The sequence below is a fragment of the Mustela nigripes genome, chromosome 3 (assembly GCF_022355385.1).
Source record: "Mustela nigripes isolate SB6536 chromosome 3, MUSNIG.SB6536, whole genome shotgun sequence".
In the NCBI taxonomy this organism is placed as follows: domain Eukaryota; kingdom Metazoa; phylum Chordata; class Mammalia; order Carnivora; family Mustelidae; genus Mustela; species Mustela nigripes.
This window is the reverse complement of record NC_081559.1, coordinates 150,612,455-150,633,910: the sequence shown is the minus strand read 5'-3', so window position 1 is coordinate 150,633,910 and position 21,456 is coordinate 150,612,455. Positions and strand designations below refer to the sequence as shown.

The 21,456-nt window shown below is 35.2% G+C and overlaps 1 protein-coding gene across 2 annotated transcripts in view; it reads left to right on the top strand.

Annotated features, from left to right (window-relative positions):
* The window catches only part of MMP16 (matrix metallopeptidase 16), a 289,876-nt gene that overhangs the window by 246,100 nt on the left and 22,320 nt on the right, over positions 1 to 21,456 (top strand). For both annotated transcript variants that reach the window (XM_059394824.1, XM_059394823.1), the window contains exons 7-8: positions 799 to 937; positions 20,398 to 20,548. In XM_059394824.1, coding sequence (XP_059250807.1) covers positions 799 to 937; positions 20,398 to 20,548 — 290 coding nt within the window. The remainder of the gene's footprint in view (positions 1 to 798; positions 938 to 20,397; positions 20,549 to 21,456) is intronic.

The following is a 21,456-nucleotide window of genomic DNA, read 5'->3' as shown; positions in this document are numbered from 1 at the left end:
AAACTTTCCATGGAAAATAATTGAATGTCATGCCATTACTAAGAATTTATGGAGAAACATATTGTGTGCAAGCTAATGATTAATTCAACAACATTTATAAGCACTTGCTATGAGACAAGTCATATATTTTCACTGGAGATAAGAGTGGACACTTCTTACATAAAATAACTGATGCTATGATTGAGTAAGATCCAGATATTGTGAGAGCATATTGGGGAGGCAGATGACGCAGACTGGAATCACTTTGATAATTTTTTTTCAAGATAACTTTGTTCATTTAGGGTGACCATATAATTTATCATCCAAACCAAAACGTATTTGAGGGTGAAAGAGGACACTACTTACAGTTACAGGGGACGATGGGTATAATGTGGGCACAGCAGGAGGGATGGCCTCTTTATTCCATCCCTAACATTTTAAGTTTGTGTCTGTAAATGTATACATGTCCATATGCTGCTCTCTTATTCAGGAATACTGACTTAATCCACAAATCTGGCAAGGACTTGTCTGTACTACTTCTCTTTTTTCCATCTAAAAGCCCTGGAGATAATGTAAAATGTTGAAGTTAAATATTTTTACATTATCTTTTAATCACCTTGTATGGATTAGAGATTGGACAGTTAGCTACAAAAACAACTGTCATCACTGTAAGCAAATTGATTAGCTGTTTCTTTGATGTTTTTGATTTGAGACAGTGAAAATGACACTAGTTTAGTTTTAGAAGGGTTACACCATTGCACAGGGAAATGCTAAGGAGGCCTGCATGTTTGTTGAGAGATGCTTTTGCTTGGTTTGCAGGACCAGTGGTTTTGGCGAGTGAGGAACAACAGGGTGATGGATGGATACCCCATGCAAATTACTTACTTCTGGCGGGGCTTGCCTCCTAGTATCGATGCAGTTTATGAAAACAGTGATGGGAATTTTGTCTTCTTTAAAGGTAAGGAATTTTTCCCATGTCTTCATCTGTTATATTTTGGTTGTTTTCTCCAGGGCTCTGTAGCACACATAGAGATGAATAAGTAAAACATGTTCAGTGAAGTTAGGTAGCTAATTGAGCTTCTGAAATGAACTGTACATGTAGACTAGAAATATAAATGAAAAGGGAAAAAAGGAAATATAAATGAAGTAAAATCAGTGATAATGTTTAACTCTCTAATTTATGCTTTCTTATATGGCATTCTCATATATAAGTCAAATTTAGAAGGCATTGTGTGATTTCTTAGAGTTTTTTAGATTTGGTTTAAAATACCAAAAGAAATGAAATGAATGAATTCCTAATAAAAAGTCATTTATTCATTTCAAAAAAGTCATTTAGTCACTAACTAAAGGTTTTTGAGTTTTTTAAAAAAGTATTTGGAGTTACTTGCTATTTTTTATAAAGTGAAACCTATATTACTTCTTATTTTCATATATGGTATAATCCCTTAATTTACTTGATTTAGTAAGTTTGTTAGTTTCCAGTAAACTAAGAAATTGCTCATAAAGGTGAGGAAAATTCATGAGTAGGAAAAAAATTCACCCAATTAATTTCAACCCGTAAAGTTTATTGGTTGTTATTTATCTAAATGACACGTTTTAATTGCACAAATATTAACTGTCTGGCATGCAAAAGTAAGATTACATGGTAACATGAACTTATCGGGGCATCTGGGTGTCTGTTAAGTGACTGACTTCAGCTAAGGTCATGCTCTCACAGTCCTGGGATTGAGCCCCGGGTTGGGCTCTGATCTCAGCAGGGAGTCTTCGTCTCCCTCTCCCTTTCCTTCTATCTGTCCCCTTTCTTGTGCTTTCGCTCTCTCTCTCTTTCTCCCTCTAATAAATAAATAAAGTACATTTTTTTAAAAAGTGAACTTAGTCAAGTGCCTGGTATTCCATCCTTAAAATTTGCTTCTAAACAGTAAGTCATAAACCTGTGGGGGGAAACGCAGGGAAAAGAAAGAGACTGAGTTGGAAGATTGATGGAATTATGAGGAAAAGATATGATAGAACTATCCTACAACCCAGCAATTGGTATTTACCCAAAGGTATTTACCCAAGGATACAAAAATACTGACTGCATCTTGCCATTTGCAATGATGTGGGTGGAGCTAAAGTGTATTATGCTAAGTGAAATAAGTCCATCATATAAAAACAAACTTAAGACACAAAACATAAATATAGAGGAAGGGGGGCGAGAAGAAATGCTGTTACACATTTCCCATATCTTAAACCGGGGACTGACTTGTAACTGAGGGTTGATGGAGGGAGGAAGGGAGGGAATGGGCTAAATGGGTGATGGACATTAAGGAGAGAACTTGTGATGAACTCTGGGTGTTACATTAAGTGATGAATCACTAAATTTTACTCCCGAAACCAATATTATACCATATATTAACTAACTAGGATTTAAATAAAAACTTGAAACAAACAAAAATATTTGAGCTGAAACTGAGGAGATCTAGAGTGCAGAACATATCAATTGATTGACTGACTGAATGAGTGACTGATGGAATGAATGTATTAGCCAAGAGCCTAAAGAGCTGAAAAGAAGTTTAAACAGGCGTGAAGGTAGAAAGAAAGAAAAAGGGGATCTTAACACCTCAAAAAAACAATTGTTCCCAACTTCAAACTAAATGAACTTATAGTAATGATGAGGATAATGAAAATGTAGAGTATAAGAAACACTTGTGATATTTTAGGTGAGATGCAAACTATCCATATAAATGAAAGTGGGATTTATTTTCTCTTTACAAATTGTTTCTGGAGGAAAGAAGGGGTTTAGTACATTAGTTTTAAGCACATGAGGATTCTGCCATCATACTGCCAGTTTTGAACACTTAATGGCTGTATGTACCGGGCAAATCATTTAATTCTCTTTGTCTCAGTTTCTCCATCTGGAAAAATGGGGTTAGTATTACTCCCTATCTCAGGATTAGCTTGAGGACTAAATAAATTACTACATGTGAGGTGTTTGGCACATACAAATTTTCAATAAATCTCAGCTACTGGTATTACTAGAATGGTTATTGGTAATTTATTGCCCTCCTGCTATCTAAAATAAGCATATAAATGAAGTGGACATGCACTATACCACTGTGGACAAAGAAAGGACACCATGTAAAGGTTCTGAATCTTAGGGGCATGATATTTGGAAGGAAATTACCCTCCCCTACACTCTTTGTTGGTCCTATGAACAGTAGCAACAGAAACAAAGGAAGAATAAACAAGAATAAGCCCAAGGTAGCTTTCGGCTTGAAGGCCATCCCAGGAGGCATTGTCTCCACTGGATCCTTAGTGCTCTCTGACAAAACTGCCTGAGCAGAAACTGCCATAGTCATAAATCAGTGTTCTGACAGCTCTTTACTGCCTTAGGGACTTCTTACTTTTATTCATTTTGCTTCTTCTCACCCATTCACTCGTGGAATGGGCAAGCTCCTTTTGATTTTTCAACAGCCAGTGGAAAAGGTACCACCTCAGAATGTCCCTCTGTCCCTCCTCTTTAAACTAGTACCTACCAACTTGCACATGGAAATCACAACTTCCAGCACAGCACATGGGAAAATCTGAAGTTACCTACAACATTCAAATGTAAATTTCATGAGATTTATCCATATTTTCTTGCACACTACTGTATTTTCAGTTCTTAGAACAGTGCTAGTCACAGTAGGTGCTTAACAAACATTTTAATAAAAACAATATGGGTGAGTATGATTTAACTTGGTATGGTGTTTCTTATGTTATGATGCTAGCAATAGGAATAACTTGGTTTCTTGCCACATATTTATTCAAATTCTGGAACGCTGTGCTTGTCAGTGGTCTCTTCTGATATACTGCCAGTATCAGGAAATGCCTGATCTTAGAACTCGTGTCATTCCAAGGACCGGGCTATGGTACTTCCTTCCTCCACTTTTCTCTCCACAGTTCTTTCCAGTAAACCTTCTCCAAACCCAGCCGTGAATATGCAGATCCCCTATTCCAAATATCTTTGCTTTTCTAGAGGGAGCCAGAAGCTGGGTAACCCAATAAGACCACCCCTTCCTTAGTATCCACCTTACCACTGGCAGGAGAGTTAAGAGCTTCAGAACGCTAGACTTTATCTACCACTCCCTTTGCTACCCCCACCACAACAATCACAATCAAAATGACCATCTCAGCTTGCCACCATCTATTTATGACTTTTCTCACCTCAAAAGTACAGCACTTCTGAGGAATCAAATCATTCCTCATCCTAAGACTATCCCCTCATTTGCTCTATGGGCCATACGACAGTCTAAACCACATCTCTAGCAGACCAGTTTCCCCTTCCTATTCTAATTATCTACATACCATCTCAAAACTATATATTTCACTTATTTATTGCTTATCTATATTCCTCTTACTAGAATATCAGCCCCATAAGTGCAAGGTCTTCTCTCCTTTGTTCTTTTTTTTTTATACTGCTGTATTCCCCATATCTTTAACCAGGGATTGACAGACTTTTTCAGTAATGACTAAATAGCAAATATTTTAAGCTTTGCAGCCCACACCATCTCTATTACATATCCTTTCTTTTTTAACCTTTAAAAATGTAAGAATTCTTCTTAGATCATAGGCTGTACAAAATAGGTATTGGTCTAGTTTGCTGCCCTCTGTTTTAAATAATACCTGCAATATAGTAAACACTAAACAAAGATTTACTGAATGAATAAAGAATAAAGTTCCAGTTCTGATTTGTATCCATATTCACAGCTGTATCAAAGTTAGTCTGTCCTGGCCATACTGGACCTTTGCTACTAACGGACTTAAATATTACTTTTCTTTAGGTTGCTTTTCGCTTGGCTTTATTTACCTTCAATTTCTTTCTCTTTGTCTTTCCCTTCTTTTCCTTTATGTTTCTTCTCTTCTTCTCATCTATACTCTGCAATAGTACTTGTACTTAAGTAGCTTTGCCTTTTATTATTCATCCTGTTGAACTAAAGTCTGTGTTGGGATATAAACTTATTTAATCATGCATTTCCTAAATGTACTCAGTATTAGCCTTAGTTTCATCTTCCTAAAAATCTGAAGGTATGGATTTCAATATAAGTAAAAAAGAGTGTTCAATTATAAAGTCTAAATACTATCTTAGTAATATAAAAATAGGCATAATATGTTATTTTCAAATGAATCGTTATAAATATCTTAAGAAAAATGGAAAGCCATAGATCTGACTAAAAGTTAACATTTTGGTATAATTTATACAATTTTTAAAAGTTTAGGTGAAGTTATATGTGTACATATATGTCATATGGAGTGGGAGTAGTCAATACATAAATTATGAAAACGTAAGCAACTTGTCCTCTAGAATTGTCCTCTATAATTGTCCTCTACATTCTTCACAGAATCTTACTGCTTTTCAGTATGTTAAAATATAGTATATCAAAATATATTGATGTATCCTCTACATCCAGCCACGATGTAATAATAGGGATCAAATTTATCCTCCTAACTACATCTACCAACAATTGGAGAAAGTATATGAAACCATGATTTTCATGACAGCAGACAGCAAGAAACAAAGAGTAGTAAACCTGAGAGTCAGGAAACAAAGTGAAATGAGCCTGGAAATTGTCCCAGTTTCCTGTTTTGGGAAACTTTCCAGGCTATGGATGAAGTTAGGAGAATCCAGGTGGTGTTCAGAAGATTGCCTCAGTTGAAAGGAACAGAACTGAGAGTCAAGGGGTAACAAGGTAGCTGCAGTGCGCGGAACAAAAAACAATGCAGAGGAGAGAGCTGCACAGTGCAGACACAGAAATTAGCAGAGGAATCCCCTAAAGTATGGGAGGAGGAATTGATCAGCATATGTATGTAGGGAAACTACTGATGTATAGAGTAAGAATCACTTAATAGGATAAAATAGAACAGGTCCTGATACACAGCACTAACAGTACTTATTTCTACCTGCTACCACTCCATGGCCATTGGATAGAACACCGAAAAGGGTCTTACTTAAGTAGTGGGAGTGATTATCTAGAATGTTCCATTCCTACCCTTAAAAAAATCTTCAAAGACTGAAGCAATCACATTGTTTCCACGTATCAATCCTAGGACAAATCTCAAGAATATTTCTAAGGATACAAAAATATTCACCCAATGAGGTCAAATTCACAGCATGGGACCTCTTCCATAAGCTTGGGAACAGACAAGATGTCGTATATCAATTTTATTTATTATTGTACTGGAGATTTTATGTAGCATAATGAGGTAAGATATATAATAAATAAAACTATATTCACAGATAGTATGACTGTCCATGTTGAAAATTAGATGCAGTCAATGCATTATTTCTAATGAACAAATGAATTTATCAAGGTTGCAGGAGGTAAGACCATTATACAAAAAGTAATTGTGTTTCTCTATATTTTCAAAAACTGTGAAGGTCTGAGATTTTACCCCGTTTATAAGCTAACATGTTAGCCTGCCTCACTTTCATGGATGTTGGCAGAAACACAAGATTTCCAAGTCAGAGAAGAAGACAGAGACAGAGGCAGTAGCTAGAGTATAGCCATGTGTATGAGTCCCCTGAGCCTCAAAGGGTAATGTGAAGAGGTCCAGGTGAATCCTGTACATGTAATCAGTTGCATTGCAGGAGAGGAACCCCAAGCTTAGAGAACCCAAATATTTCATAATGAACAGTAAGCTTGTTTAATTTTTTTTTAAGATGTTATTTATTTATTTGACAGAGAGAAAAAGAGAATACAAGCAGGTGGAGCATCAGGCAGAGGGAGAGAGAGGAGCAGGCTCCCCATGGAGCAGGGAGCCCAATGTAGGGCTCGATCTCAGGACCCTGGGATCATGACCTGAGCCGAAGGCAGCTGCTTAACCTACTGAGCCACCCAGGTGCCCGGCTTGTTTAAATTTTACCCCAAAGGGAGACGTTTTCTTTATTATACTGGACAATAAGCACATCTTTTTCCTTAGCTGTGAAGGAGACACACTCTATAACCCGATTGTTGCTATATCAATATCTTTAAAAATGTAGTCCAAAACAAAAGCAGTCATTGCCTGTGTTCATCAGGCATGCTGAAAATCAAGTGACTTTACGGAGAATTGTCTCCCATCACATAGTAGCAAAGAATAGTCAAGAATTGAAAATTTTCAAAAATTACAGTAGCATCAAAAATATTAAATACTGGGGCACCTGGGTGGCTCAGTAGGTTAAAACCTCTGCCTTCGGCTCAGGTCATGATCCCGGGGTCCTGGGATCGAGCCCCACATTGGGCTCTCTGCTCGGCAGGGAGCCTGCTTTCCCCTCTCTCTCTCTGACTGCCTCTCTGCCTACTTGTGATCTGTCTGTCAAATAAATAAATAAAATATTAAAAAAATATATTAAATACTTAGGGATCAGTCCAAAAGGTACATGAATGACCTCTACACTGAAAAGGCAAAATTTTGCTAAATGAAGTAAAGAAGACAAATAAATGAACAAATATGTCTTATTAGTGGTTTGGAAAACTCAATATTATTACAACACTCACCAAATTTGTCACCAAATTTGTCTGTACATTAAGTGCAATACCAATCAAATCCCCACAAGTCTTTTTGTAGTAATTTAGTCCTGCTGATTATAAAATTCGTGTGCAATGGAAAAGATCTAGTATAGATAAAACCATTTCTAAAACATTAATTGACTTTAAGTCTTATTTTAAAGCTCAGTAATGAAGAAAATGTGGCATTGTTGTAAAGATTAACAAAAATCAGTGTAACAGAATACAGACTCCCTAAAGACAAAAAAGATGGAAAAATAATTCTGATAAAGGTACAAAGGAAATTCAGTGGAGAAAAGATGATCTTTTCAACAAATGATGTTGAAACATGGGATATCCATATGCAAATATAAATAAATTTTAATCCAAACTTTGTACCATATACAGAAATTACATGGTCCTAACCTAAGTAGGAGTTTTAACTATAAAACAACTAGAAAAAAAAAAAAGTAAGAGGCAAGTATATGTGACTTTGGTGTAGGCAAAATTTCTTATGTTTGATTTCAGAATCACAATCCATAAAAAAAACTGATGAACTGAAGTTTATCAAGTTAAAAATGTCTGCTCTTCAAAGACAATTTTAATAAAAAGATAAGCCATACACTAGGTATATGCAAACCATATATATGATGAAGGGTTTGTATCCAGAAGAAATAAAGGATTCTCAAAACCAAAAAAGAAAAGAAACAGCTCAATAAAAATGAGCAAAGGATTTAAACAGCAACTTTACCAGGGTTGATATATGGATAGTAAATAACCACATAAAAAGATGCTTACCAGTATTAATCATTAGGGAAATGTAAACTAAAACCACCATGAGGGGGCACCTGGGTGGCTCAGTCAGTTAAGGGTCCGGCTCTCGGTTTTGGCTCAGGTCATGATCTCGGGGTCGTGAGATTGAGCCCCACATGGAGCTCTTCACTCTGTGTGGCGTCTACTTGGGATTATCTCCCTCTTCCTACCCCAACCCCACTTGTGCGCTCTCTTTCTCTCAAAGAAATAAAATCTTAAAACACTCACCCCCCCCCACACACACACAATTAAGATACTACTGCATACTTAATAGAACGGCTAAAATTTAAAACACTGATCATGCGAAGTGTTGACAATTCCTTTAAAAGTTGAATACACAGTTACTGGATAATGCAGCCATTGCACTCATAGGTATTTTCCCAAGACAAATGAGAACATTTGTCCAAAGACGTCTACAGAAATACTCCAAACAGATGTATCTGTAATCATCCCAAATCAGAAGTAATTCTAATATCCTCAACTGGTGAATGGATCATTATATCCATATAATGAAATGCTACTTAGCAATAAAAAGGATGAATTATGAATTTACACTACAACATGGATGAACCTCAAAGTAATTATGCTCAGTAAAAGAATTCAGACAAAAAGGAGTATTCATATTAAACTTGAGGAAATGCAAACTGATGTACAGTGACAGAAAGTTGCCTGAAGTCAGGTGAGAATTGAGCAGGAGGGAACACAAAGGAGGTTGAGAAAACTTTCAGGGTGATGCATATGTTTGTTATTTTGATATATTGATATTTTGACAAACACATACATTTGTGAAAACTTATCGTAGTATATACCGAAATAGGTGCTATCTATTGCATGTTAATGGTACGACAGTACAGCTTTACTAAAAAACAGTTTTACTAAGAACATCGGTTTATGTTGGAATAGTTTAAGTAAGTATATCATAAATTTAATATACTGGTGACTATGGGTAGTAAAATTTGACTCCTGCATTATTCTACAGCATGTTAATTATGAGCATCCAAATTAACACTGTGCTGGTTTCAGTCCCTTATTTGAGCTCTGTGATAATTAAGCAGAGGGTCCCCATCTAGCAGAGATGTCTCATTACCAGCAGCCTCTTGGCTACATTTCTAGTATCATTGAGAATAGTAGTATGAGAAATTAACTATATCTTAATATAATCTATCTACTGAAAATATATTTAAAGCATAATTTCAATTTAATCTTAGAATTTACTGCTTCTAATGGTTGTAAATGTATTTTCTAATAAGTATTTATATTGGAATAACTATAAAATATAGGCTGATACTTGCACTTGAAATAATTTCATCATTTTTATTTTATATAGCTTATCTATGTTATTTTTACTCTATTCTAATTTCCCTACTCTTATTTTTTGTCTAATTTTTAGTTATGTTGTAATGTTGCCACATATTTTTCCTTTAAGAGCCTTCAGATTTTTGTGTAATAAAGGTGTAAGTAAGTGGATAAATATTTTAAGGAATTTTTTCATTCTGCCTCACATATGTATATGTGTATGTATTGTTTTTAAGAAGCAAGTATGCAATATCTCCCTTTACTAATCAAGGTTCCTCTCAGTGTAGCTGCTTATATTTGAGTGTGAAGCCTGTATAGAAGCCATACAATTTTCGCTAGTCAGCTATCTTAACATCACTCAGGTAAATCAAATATAATAGAGTAACATTTTATAAGTACAATCAACCTAGATGTTTATATTCTCAATTACTAGCCATGTTCAGGCTGAATGGTTATGAGATAATAATATCAAAAATCAATATTGAAAATTGAGTTGGTGCAATTCTCTCAAGAACTGAAAATAACTCTTAAAATGAACTTTCCAGTGTTGTCAAAATCAGTAACAGTCAAAGTCAAGTAGTCAAAAGGTCTCAAATTTATATTGTTTCTATCATTTAATAACTTTAAGTGGTACTTATCCTGTTTTGACAGTTTCGTTTCAAGAGGCAAAAATCATTCATGGAATTGGAAGCAAAATACCTAGGATGTTAAAGAGCAGGGTAATAAAGTTTAGGAATAAGAGGAATAAAAGATGTATATCAAAAAAACAAGAGTTGTCTAAAATATGTGACACTGGAAAGTGGCAAGGAAAATAGCTGGTTAAAAATTATGTATATAACTTGCATTATACTTTTATTTCAAATACTCCTATAAATCAGCAATTTCCTTTTGCTTCTTGTAGATCTTTACTCTTGAGAAGTTTAGGGTGTGCTAATGAAGTTCATTTGAGGTAGCTTACATAGTGCAATAGATAACCTAAAAGATCTTTTACTATAAATAAATGAATACAGTGATTACTTATTACCCTATAGGAGATAATGGAAAATTTATTCCTAAAGAGCTACACTAGATTAAGGAATCTACATTCAGTGCCCTTGATACACACAAAAATGGATTCATAACATGTGAACTGTGCTATTTTCTTGAATTATAAATATTTATAATTTTATAATTATATTTTATATAAATATATGAATTTTATATTAGTGCTTATACTTTAATATTTTGATTTTAATATTAATGTTTATATTATATATTGAAGTAATATATTATATATATGAAGTATATATATACAATATATATACATATATTATATATATGAAGTAATCATCTAAACCAAGGGACCAAACATGTATTTGAAAATCTTCCTTGATCATTTGCCTCTACTTATTTATAACAATTCAAAAATTCCATGTTTTTACTATGTCTGTTTTTATTCACATTTTTTTTTATTTTTTATTTTATTATAAACATATAATGTATTATTAGCCCCAGGGGTACAGGTCTGTGAATCACCAGGTCTACACACTTCACAGCACTCATCATAGCATTACATTTTAAACTACAGTATTTTCCCATCAGTAAATCTTGTGTCTAATTTTTTTCTCATTTTCAAAAACTTTTATCATATCCTTTTATTTACTGTGTCAGGTTTGAGTTTCCTGGGAAGCAAACACTGAAATAACGTTATGAGGAGAGAAGTAAGCCTGTAAAAAGCAAAGAGAGAAAAGACAAGACTGGCCTGGAAAGCCTTGGACTATGCTGTAGATGTGACAGTGTCTTGGCAAACCAAAAAAGAGCTCGAGAGCAAAGACTGACTGTTAGAGGAGTCTCATGCAGTGCGGCTTTCCTAACAGCACACAGGAGAAGAATGAGGCACAAACGAGTCAGCTCTAAGAGAATGGGAGCAGGGGACCAGAGCTGGAAGGACTGTTGCGTGGAACAACTCCTCAATCCAGTATTTATTAGATACAAGAAAACAAAGAAGAAGGTTATACATTAGCCATAGGTCTAGTCATCTGTTGGTCACAAGTTTTAGAGGTAAACAAGTAAAGAAGAGGAGTAGGGTGTGTCTGGTCCAGCAGCATGGTATTCATAGTTGTGCAAATGCACTTAAATGGATTACCTCAGCGGGTAGCTTTCTCTGAGGTAGGGGAGACAAAAAGGGAAGCAGGGTGATGTTCCACCATGAGCCGGCCAGGTGTTCCTAGCTGTTTGGCTTCAAGGACGTGTATCATCCCCTCCATCAGAGGCCTCTGCCAGTAGGTGTTTTTCTCAACGTCATCTTTAAGCATGCTTGCATGACCAGTACAACTCCTCATTAGTTGAAGTTAGAGTTTAAGTAGTATATTATTCTGAGGGATGGTTACAATGTAGGGCAGAAAAATGGCCAGGATTTAGGATGTGCCATGCTCAGTCATTGGCTGGACGATGCCCAAAGAGATCATGGCTTTGGCCCATCCCAAAGCACTTAGCTGACTTCTTGGCCCAATTATCAGATCCAAAGGCATTCAGCTGATAAATAGGCCAGTTCTTTCTTGAAGAGAAGTCTAAGAAGCTGCCGAGTCAATGGCTGCCACATTTGTGGAAATATTCAAAACTCTCTGCTCACTAAATGATGTTGTAGAACCTGGCAAAATAAATGCTGATAACAAAAAGCTGTACAATCCCCGTAGTTGGGCATTTTTTTCAAATTTCTTGAGTAACCAGCCTACAAACAATATGGAAATTAGCACTTAATTCAAATAATTGGCACTAACATAGATCAGTGTACTTAATCACTTATTATTGATATTATTTATTTGAATTGGTATCAAGGAAATTTGAACAGTATAATATTCCATTATATAAAAACAGTAAGTACCATGTATTGGATACCATGATCTGAGTATAGTATGGCTATATTATACACTTGATATCTCATTATTTCCAGGTCTCTAAGTGAAAAATGTTAGTATCTAATGTACAAAATAGGAAAGGAAGATTCAGATTTAGTTACTTGCCACAGCTAATAATTGGCAGAGCTGTCACCCCTTAGTTCTACCTGCTTTCAGGACTGTTGAACAGTCCACTAAATCATAGATTCTAATACAGAAAATATTAACTCTTTATTACTTTTTTTATTAATCCCTGAAGTTTTCTTTAAGAATATGTCAATGTTGAATAATAGTTAGCCCAATAAACAATAGTTGTTAAGTAATCTAAATGCAGCCTTCTTTTATTTGATGAAATCTTAGCCTTTAAGGAACTAATGTTCTGATCTTGAATGTAAAAGGACACATAGCAAATGTGTTTGGCTTTGTGGATCATATGGTTTTCAATCATAACTACTAAACTCTGCCATTGTAGGATGAAAGCAGACTAGACCATATGTAATAAATAGATGCGACTGTATTCTGATAAAATTTTATTTACAAAAACAGGCAACAGCTGGTGGCCCTAGTTTACTAACCAATGTTATAATAGAAGATACAAAAAAAAAAATGCGTAAATAGAGTTTTGTGGCCTCCATAAGACAAAAAAAGTAACTAAAAATTTTTTTTAGTTAATAAATTATAAAGGGTATCTGATTACTGAGGATGTAATGAACAAGCCATGAGAAGAATACAGTGGATTAATTAATAAACAGTTCTAATAATAAATATGGAATGATTACTGATAAAGCAGGAAGGAAGCAGAAAATCATCACCAATTCTGAAAGACAGAGTGTAAATGTGTTCTATTGAGAGAATCAGTTTGGAATAGCAAGTTGAACACTGAATTAAAATACCTGGACTGTAGTGCAAATATATTAGAAATTGGTTGTGTGCTTTTTTAAGTACATCACTTCCCTTTTTAGCCTGTAAAATAAAGGTGTTGGGCTGGATTCTCAACCATTTTTCTGATCCAGTACATGTGAACAATAAAGTGCACTTCCTCATTAGTAACAATGAGCCAGTTCAAGGGTGTTAGAAAAGAAGTTATGAATCTTAGCTCGATAAAAATTTTAAAAAGTCACTAGACAATGCAGTTTTCCTTGTAGGAATAAGCATATAATTTAAGAATTCTTCAAGAGATTATTTGCTTAGTGCCTATTTCCTCTGCTGCTCCATCAGCATTATAAGAGTAAGAATCTGTGTTTCTTTCATTGGTACCTACAGCTCCAAGCTCAGTGACAGGCTATAAGAGGCTCTTAATAAACTGACATTGGATGGATGGATGGATGGATGGATGGATGGATGGATGGATGGATGGATCTCATTGGTGAATTACTGGAATAGATGGTCTGTAAAGTTGTCTCCAACTGTAAACATTCTTCTAGGTTATTCTTTTTATTTATAAGGCTTCTCTGTCTTTTAACTCAGACTTGTTGATATTTTCCTCTGCATTCTGCCAAGTACAATGTCAGTAAGGACCAGTTCCTTCCTCTTGCTCCAGAATGTGTGAACCTCATAGGAAATCCAGTAAATGCCTTCAGTATGCCAAAGAGGCAATATTTTCCTTGAGAATCAGATCATTGATGGTAAGGTAGTTAAAAATCTACCTCTCCAATGTTAAAAGAAAAAAAATTGCATATGAATCTCACATACTTAATCAAAACTGTTAACAAGAGAAAGTTACTTCAACTTTGTCATGTGAAAATCTTACCAAGATACAAAGGGAGTTGTATAATTGTATTAATTAGGTGTTTATTAATAAGCACCTGGAAATTTAAACATGTAACTCATAATCATTGCTGAGTTATTTTCTTGAATTCTAAGCCACAAATACTCAGCAGGCAAGGTGTTGTTTTCTTAATTTTTTGTGTGTATAACTGCAGGATCTCATTGTAAAACTCTATAGGAAATGTTTGCTGATGACTTTCCTGTTTTGCTTTCTTTTTTGAAGGGACTATAAGTGCATTAAAAAGGGGGAAAAAAATCCCCTGCTGTATGTTCCTAACAGGGGGATACATGCTAATTGAATGCTAATCTTTCGTAGGAAGGCCTTGATTATTAAAAGTTGAGAGGCTCATTGTTTCTCCTTTTTATTGACTGAAAACTCTTGACCAACAGTATAGGGAAGTACTTCTAAAACACATTTTTTTAAATTTTTTTTTTTCTTTTTAAACAAGAATTTCCTGGAAGAACTGTAATTCTTTTTCTTTTTTTCACATATTATTCCCTTCTGAGACACCCTGAAAACATAAACTCAGGTTCTATAAACATACTCTCATTCTACATGCACCAGGACATCCTGGGTATCTGTGAGCCTAGTAATATCACTGTACAAGGCCTGGAAAGAGTATGAAGAAATTTTCATGGATAGGATAAAGATAAGGAACTGCAAACGGAAGTATTCTAAAGGATAATAGAATATTGCTGCTTAAAAGAAGACATAACCAACCGAGTTTGGCAGATAACAGGTTTACTCTAAATACCAAGCATGGAAGGCACTGGAACTGTATTATTCTTCCCTAAATAAAACTGAGATGAAAGGAAAGAATGCGATAGTCACTAAGGCAGAGTCTAGCATAGAACAGGACTTTCTTTTTATTGTATTGTTTTAAAGACTCTCTATTTTAAATGCTGTAGAGATATGACTAAAATAAAGAACAGGTTGGGAAACAGCGGTCTGGATTTTCCATCTCACTAACTCTGGCAAGTAAGTGATCTGGGCCCTTGGGGTGTTTTTTTCTTTATAAAATACTCAGATTAAACAATGGCTCAGGATAGGGATATATTTTTATGGTATTATTTCCCAATACACAGTTAAATATAATTATTTAAATGACCCTCCCACCCAATACTGGGACATGCCTTTTTATTTTTTCTGACTTGTTACTGGTTAGAAGACTCATTTTTTTCTGCTCTATGAACAAGATTCAAGACTAAGGCCTACAATGTTGTTTATGTAGCCTTTCCATTTTTGTTTTGATCTTCTATTTGGTTATTCATGTAATATTAAACATAGGTCTTTGAATTTATAATCATTTATTAAGTACCTACTACTTTCTGGGCATTATATATAAGGTGTTAGACACAGTGTGTGTCCTCAAGTTGCTCACAGGCTAGAGCAGGTGACAGGCTTGTGATCCATTAAAGTACTAAGTTATATGTACTAAAAGTGTACTAACTAATATGGTAAAGGAGAAGACTACATACTCTGGCAATGTCAGAGGCCTACCTTATTCATATAGGAACTGCTTTCCAGAGAAATGATGTTAAGCCAAGTTCTGAAAGAGAACCCATTTTCCAGAAATGGAAATAAATAAGATGTAGATGAAATAAGAGACTCATTGAGAAGAACCTTGAGATGACATATGGATGCGTTTGTGTTTTATGCTGAATGCAATGGTAAACCACTGAAATGTTTAAACAAAAGAGATAATTTTATCTCTCTTATCTCTCTTTATCAGGTATGCCTTTTAGAGAGATCATTTTAATGACTTTATGGAAGATAGATAAAAGTGGGACTGAGAGAAGAAAGGAGGTTACTGAAATACTGTAAGCTAGAAAACAAAAGTGTTGCTCTTAAGACACAGGGATGGAAGACAGCAATCTTGTCCTCATCTAGAGAATGATTGACGACTCTGGCTAACAGACTTGGGGGCTCAAGCACATAATACCTTGTGTGATGTGTGGGTGGCCAAAAATTAATACTGAACAATCTTACTCAGTTAAAAGAAAAATAAACCCAACCAGATTAATTGAGCTTAGGGGTGGGTATGTGACAGAAAGTCATTCAAGAACCGGCTACACTTGCCATTTCTCTAAAAAGCCTCCTGGTCTCTCTCCTGTTTGTACCTTTGTTCTTTGCTTCTGCTCCATTCTCTTTTCTCTTTTGGTTCCCCTCTCTGGTTACTCAATTTATACATCCTCATAATGTACACTTGCCTATGGCCATCATGGCTCTTCAAGCCTCATACTATGTAATGAATAGGCATTTCCCTCCGCTAAGTGGGAATGTCTCTCAATATTCCCTGGGTCACATTCCCAAGAAAGAAAAATGAATGGCTCTGTTCATCGCTGCTCATCTGCCTAACCTATGATCCATAACTCTGCAGAATTTTGACTGGCTCTCGTCTTGGATGGTAATAGATAGAGAGGATATGGAGAATAGTGGGACCTACTTCAGAGCTTGTAAACAGAATAATTACCTTTAGAAGGGGTAGCTGAAGTTTACCTACGTCAGTGGCAATAAGAATTGACTGCAGGCGAGCGGTTTAAGGAAAAGTTTAGAAATCAAAGCGGTTGAATGTAATGATCCATCAGATATGAAACATAATAAACAGGGAGGTTTCAGCTGGGATGCACTGAGAAATTAGCAGGCCAGCCACCTAAATAGGGAAAACAAGAAGAAAGGTCCCGTGATTAGTTCAGATTTGAACCTGTGGATCAGCTTTGTAGAAAATCCCAGTAGGCAGCTATATATACTGTTTGGCTCCCAAGAGCTATTTGGATTAGAGACAGCCATCTATGAACACTCTCTTTTTGGCTTCTAAGGTTTTCTTTTACTTGACTAGTCTTCTTGCCTCTTCTGCGGCCTTTGCATTTGCCTACTCTTCCCTCTTCTCTTGTGGTCTCTTTGAGGGCCGTATATTTCTAGAAGCCCAATTCTGGTTCCTCTTCATCTTCTCTATATAGTCTTCCCTGGATAATTTCTTCAAATCCTAAATTAGTAAATAACATATTTATGCTTGTAACTTACAAACTGTTATCTTTAAACTCATATATCCGGTTGCTTACTTCACATCTCAAACTCTCAATTTGAACCCCTTACAGCTCATATATCCCAGTTTTCTTTGGCTTATTTTATATAATTATTATTCTTTTGTTGACAAAAGTCAGAACTTGAAGATATTCTTGATACTATCTTTTTTTAAATTCTCCACAGCCAGCCTGAAAGCGGTGTCTATCAGTGCCATCTCTAAAATGTGTCATGACTCCATTTTTTTCCTTCCACCACTATTGCTGTGACTTTGTTTCAGGCTATTAGCAGAAACTTTTTAATTTAACTATCCAATGGCTTCCTATTTCACTTAGAATAAAGTTTAGATTTTGACAGAGACCACATTATCCTTGCCTCTGTCCTTAGCACATTCCTACAACATTGTGTTCTACCTCTCTAACAAGGTTCTTCCCATTAGAGCATTTTCCTTGGTGTTTCTACCCCTCCAAACCATATTCACTGTTCTGGCTTTTTTGAATTATGTAAGTTACAACTCATATGTCCTCTGAATAAAGGGGTCTTTTCTGTGTCCAGTACAAGCAACACCCCGACCTAATCCCATCAATTTTACATTAATGTATTTTTTTTTGTATCTTTACAATAATTTTCTCTCTGAAACTACCTTTGTTTCCTTGTTTAAGGTCAGTTTTCCCAAACCCCTTCACTAGAATTTAAGCTCCAAAAGGCAGAGATGTTACCCTTTTTATTCACTGCTACATCTCCAGTGCCTAAAACATTGCCTAGTAAATGTACTAAGTTGTCAATGAATGATTCAGTTAATTCTTACAAAAGACCACTGACCGGTCTTCTCATTTCCATTCTTCTCTTTATAGTCCATTTTCCACAAAAGACAAAAAAAAAAATCATGTTTTGTAAATATAAAACACATCATACCTCTCCATTAGTTTAGTATTTTTGATGGTTTCCCAGTGCACTCAAAATAAGACTGAAAGCTACCATATACGTTTCCAGTACCACTCTCTTCTTGTTCATTACACTCCACTGATCTTTTCATTTTTAATCACACCAAACTCCTTTGCTTGGGATACTGTTCCTGACATTCAATGCATAGATATCATCTTCTCTTTCCTTAAATTTTGATTTAAGTTTTATTTCTTCAGAGAGGCTTTTCTGATCTCCTTACTTGAAAGAATTATCCCCTTGGGATTTCTTTTTTCTCAGCCCCTGACATGTTTGCTTTGTAGCATTCAGTAGTTTTTCAACTACTACAATTATATTTGTGTACATTTGATTTTCATCTGCCCAATCCACTAGAATGTGATGATAATATGGTAATCAGGTCTGTCTTCTTCCCTTTAGTGTCCTTAGTACCTAACATGATAATTAGGACCCTGAAGGGACTCAATAAATGTTGTTTTTTAAAAAACAATGCTCAGTTGTTGGGTGTCTGCCTTTGGCTCATGTCATGATCCCTCGGTCCTGGGATCGAGCCCTGTATCGGACTCCCTGCTTGGTGGGAAGCCTGCTTCTCCCTCTCCCACTCCCCCTGCTTGTGCTTCCTCTCTCACTGGGTCTCTGTCAAATAAATAAATAAATAAAATCTTTTTTAAAAATGATATTAAATGGTAGTAGAAGCTCTTGAAGTATTTAAATAAGATTACTCCTGTTACAAACTAGAGACACCTAACTAAATCTAGTCTGAAAACATGTTATTTTTGCTTTGTGTTGTGTTATTTTAGGCAGGAGCATGGTTTTAATTTTTTTTTTTAATTTCTTTAAGGTGTAATATGAATGCTATAGGCTATCCTAGTCCTCATCTAGGGGTAGTACTGAAATACTCTAACAAGTAAGGTTTGCATCTATTAAAAAGAACATAGGATACTTTGTCAGATATTAATAGATTATTAACTGTTTTACTTTACCAGATGTTAACTCCAGGAGTTAGTGATAAGAGATACTAATTGCAGAGAGATCCAGAAGGACCAGGGGAAGAAGACTTGGAGTGTGGGGTTGAAGGGAGACAGACAGAACTGATGGTGGGGGGAAGCCCAGAATGGAAAAACTGGAGAAAAGATTCCCCACCCCCCAAAATGGTTTTCTAGCAGCTTAGAGAGAGAAGAGCTTTAAGTGGGCAACTGTGTCAATAGGTAAGTTTAGAGAACTGTTTCCTTGAAAGACATTGCTGACTCAAAAACAAAAGTTTTCACTAGAAAGTAGGTGTGAGGAATCTACTTTCACTAGAAAGTAGGTGTGAGGAATGGTTATAGACTACTTGAGAGGCTTACTCAAGTGGTAGACATAGTCTACCAGAGACATAAAACATGAGGAAGTGTGTTGTCTATAGATAATTTCAAAACAGAAATAAAACTGACTAATTTTGTCTTCTTTTTAATATCGCCATGCTCTAGCAATTCCAAAAAAGGTTAGGGTTAAAATTCTCCTCCCCTAGGTTTCCACTCTTTAAAAAGAGGGATAGCACAACAGCTAAAAGAGAGCCTAGGGTCAAAGGAGGATAACTTGGGGCACCTGGGTGGCTCAGTCGGTTAAGCGTCTGCCTTCAGCTCAGGGTCCTAGGATCGAGCCCCACATCGGGCTCTCTGCTCACCAGGGAGCCTACTTCCCTCTCTCTCTCTGCCTGCCTCTCTGCCTACTTGTGATCTCTCTCTCTCTCTCTGTGTCAAATAAATAAAGTCTTTAAAAAAAAAAAAAAAAGAAGAAGAAAAAGGATGATTAAGATTAAAGGAACCTGTGAATTTTATAGTAATAGGAAAGGATCAGTTGGGAGGATGTGTTTCAATAGAGTAGAGGTTATAAAGCAATCTGAGCGTATGTAGAATGCATAAAACAGTAATGATTTAGTCTTAAATAAAAATAGCACGTCTAATTCCTAGAGGAAAAATCCTGATTCTTGATTCAGAATTGTTGTATTATGCAAGTTGTAGATCTTTTTTATTTCTTAAATTAATTCACAAATTCTAATTCTATTACTAAATAGTTACTCATTTTATCCACTTTTGAAGATAATCTTCCAACAGCAACATCTGTATTCCAAATGTGACTATTACCTATTTTACGGATTTCATTTAAAGTAACTTTAAATACACTGCATTAATAAATATATTCTAATTTCTAACATTAAATTATTGTATTCTGCATTTGCACTTATTTCATATAGGTAATAAATACTGGGTGTTTAAGGATACAACTCTTCAACCCGGTTATCCTCACGACTTGATTACTCTTGGAAGTGGAATTCCTCCGCATGGTATTGATTCAGCCATTTGGTGGGAAGACGTTGGGAAAACCTATTTCTTCAAGGGGGACAGGTCAGTACACATTTCACATGAGGAAAATAGTTAACTGTTAATAGTTAACTGATTAGTTAACTGAAGTTAATATTTCTACTCTATAATAGACATGTACTGTTGATTAAGAATCTGTGTGAATATAAAGACAAGAATTAATGAAATCAAAAATATTTTTAACATATTTTTAAATAATATTCAAGATAAATCTTCCTGTATATACATAAATAATATGACCTTTGAATGTAGATGTTCTTCCTCTTCTGCATAAGCTTAACATGCTTATAAATCTGTGTAGGCAGTCTTTATGTAATCTTGTAATACGTTTTCTTGTCATTTTACTTAACTTTATTTGAAAAGCACACTTTCGTCTACGGCCATACCACCCTGAACGCGCCCGATCTCGTCTGAAAAGCACACTTTCACAAAGGCTTTTTTTTTTTGCTTTCATATTAAAAGTTCAATTTTTATATTTTGCACGCTATTAATTTCCATGTGTATTATCTTACGTATGATTTCATAAGTCATAGATGTTTTATAAGCAGATTAATTCATATCACATAATTCTATAATTCCAAAATTACAGTTTATCAGTATATTCATTCAAGATTAAAAGTATATGGACAAGACAATAAACTACCTAACTGAAACATATAAACAACAACTTGGTTGTCACTTTTATATACAAATTCAGTTTGTCTTTCTTCCTTATAGATATTGTATATTTTTTAATACTTATCAATTTTTAATGTTTTATGTTCTATGTATATTTTTGAGAGAAATTGTTTTGTCCTTACTTACTTCTCCTTTTTCTCCCACTGCAATATTTCTGCTTAAGAAGGGTGGCGGGGCAGGTGAGGGGTATGGGTGTTGATTAACAGGTTTCCATTTCTCTAAGACTAAGATTAGAAAGGGTTTTAGAAATAATC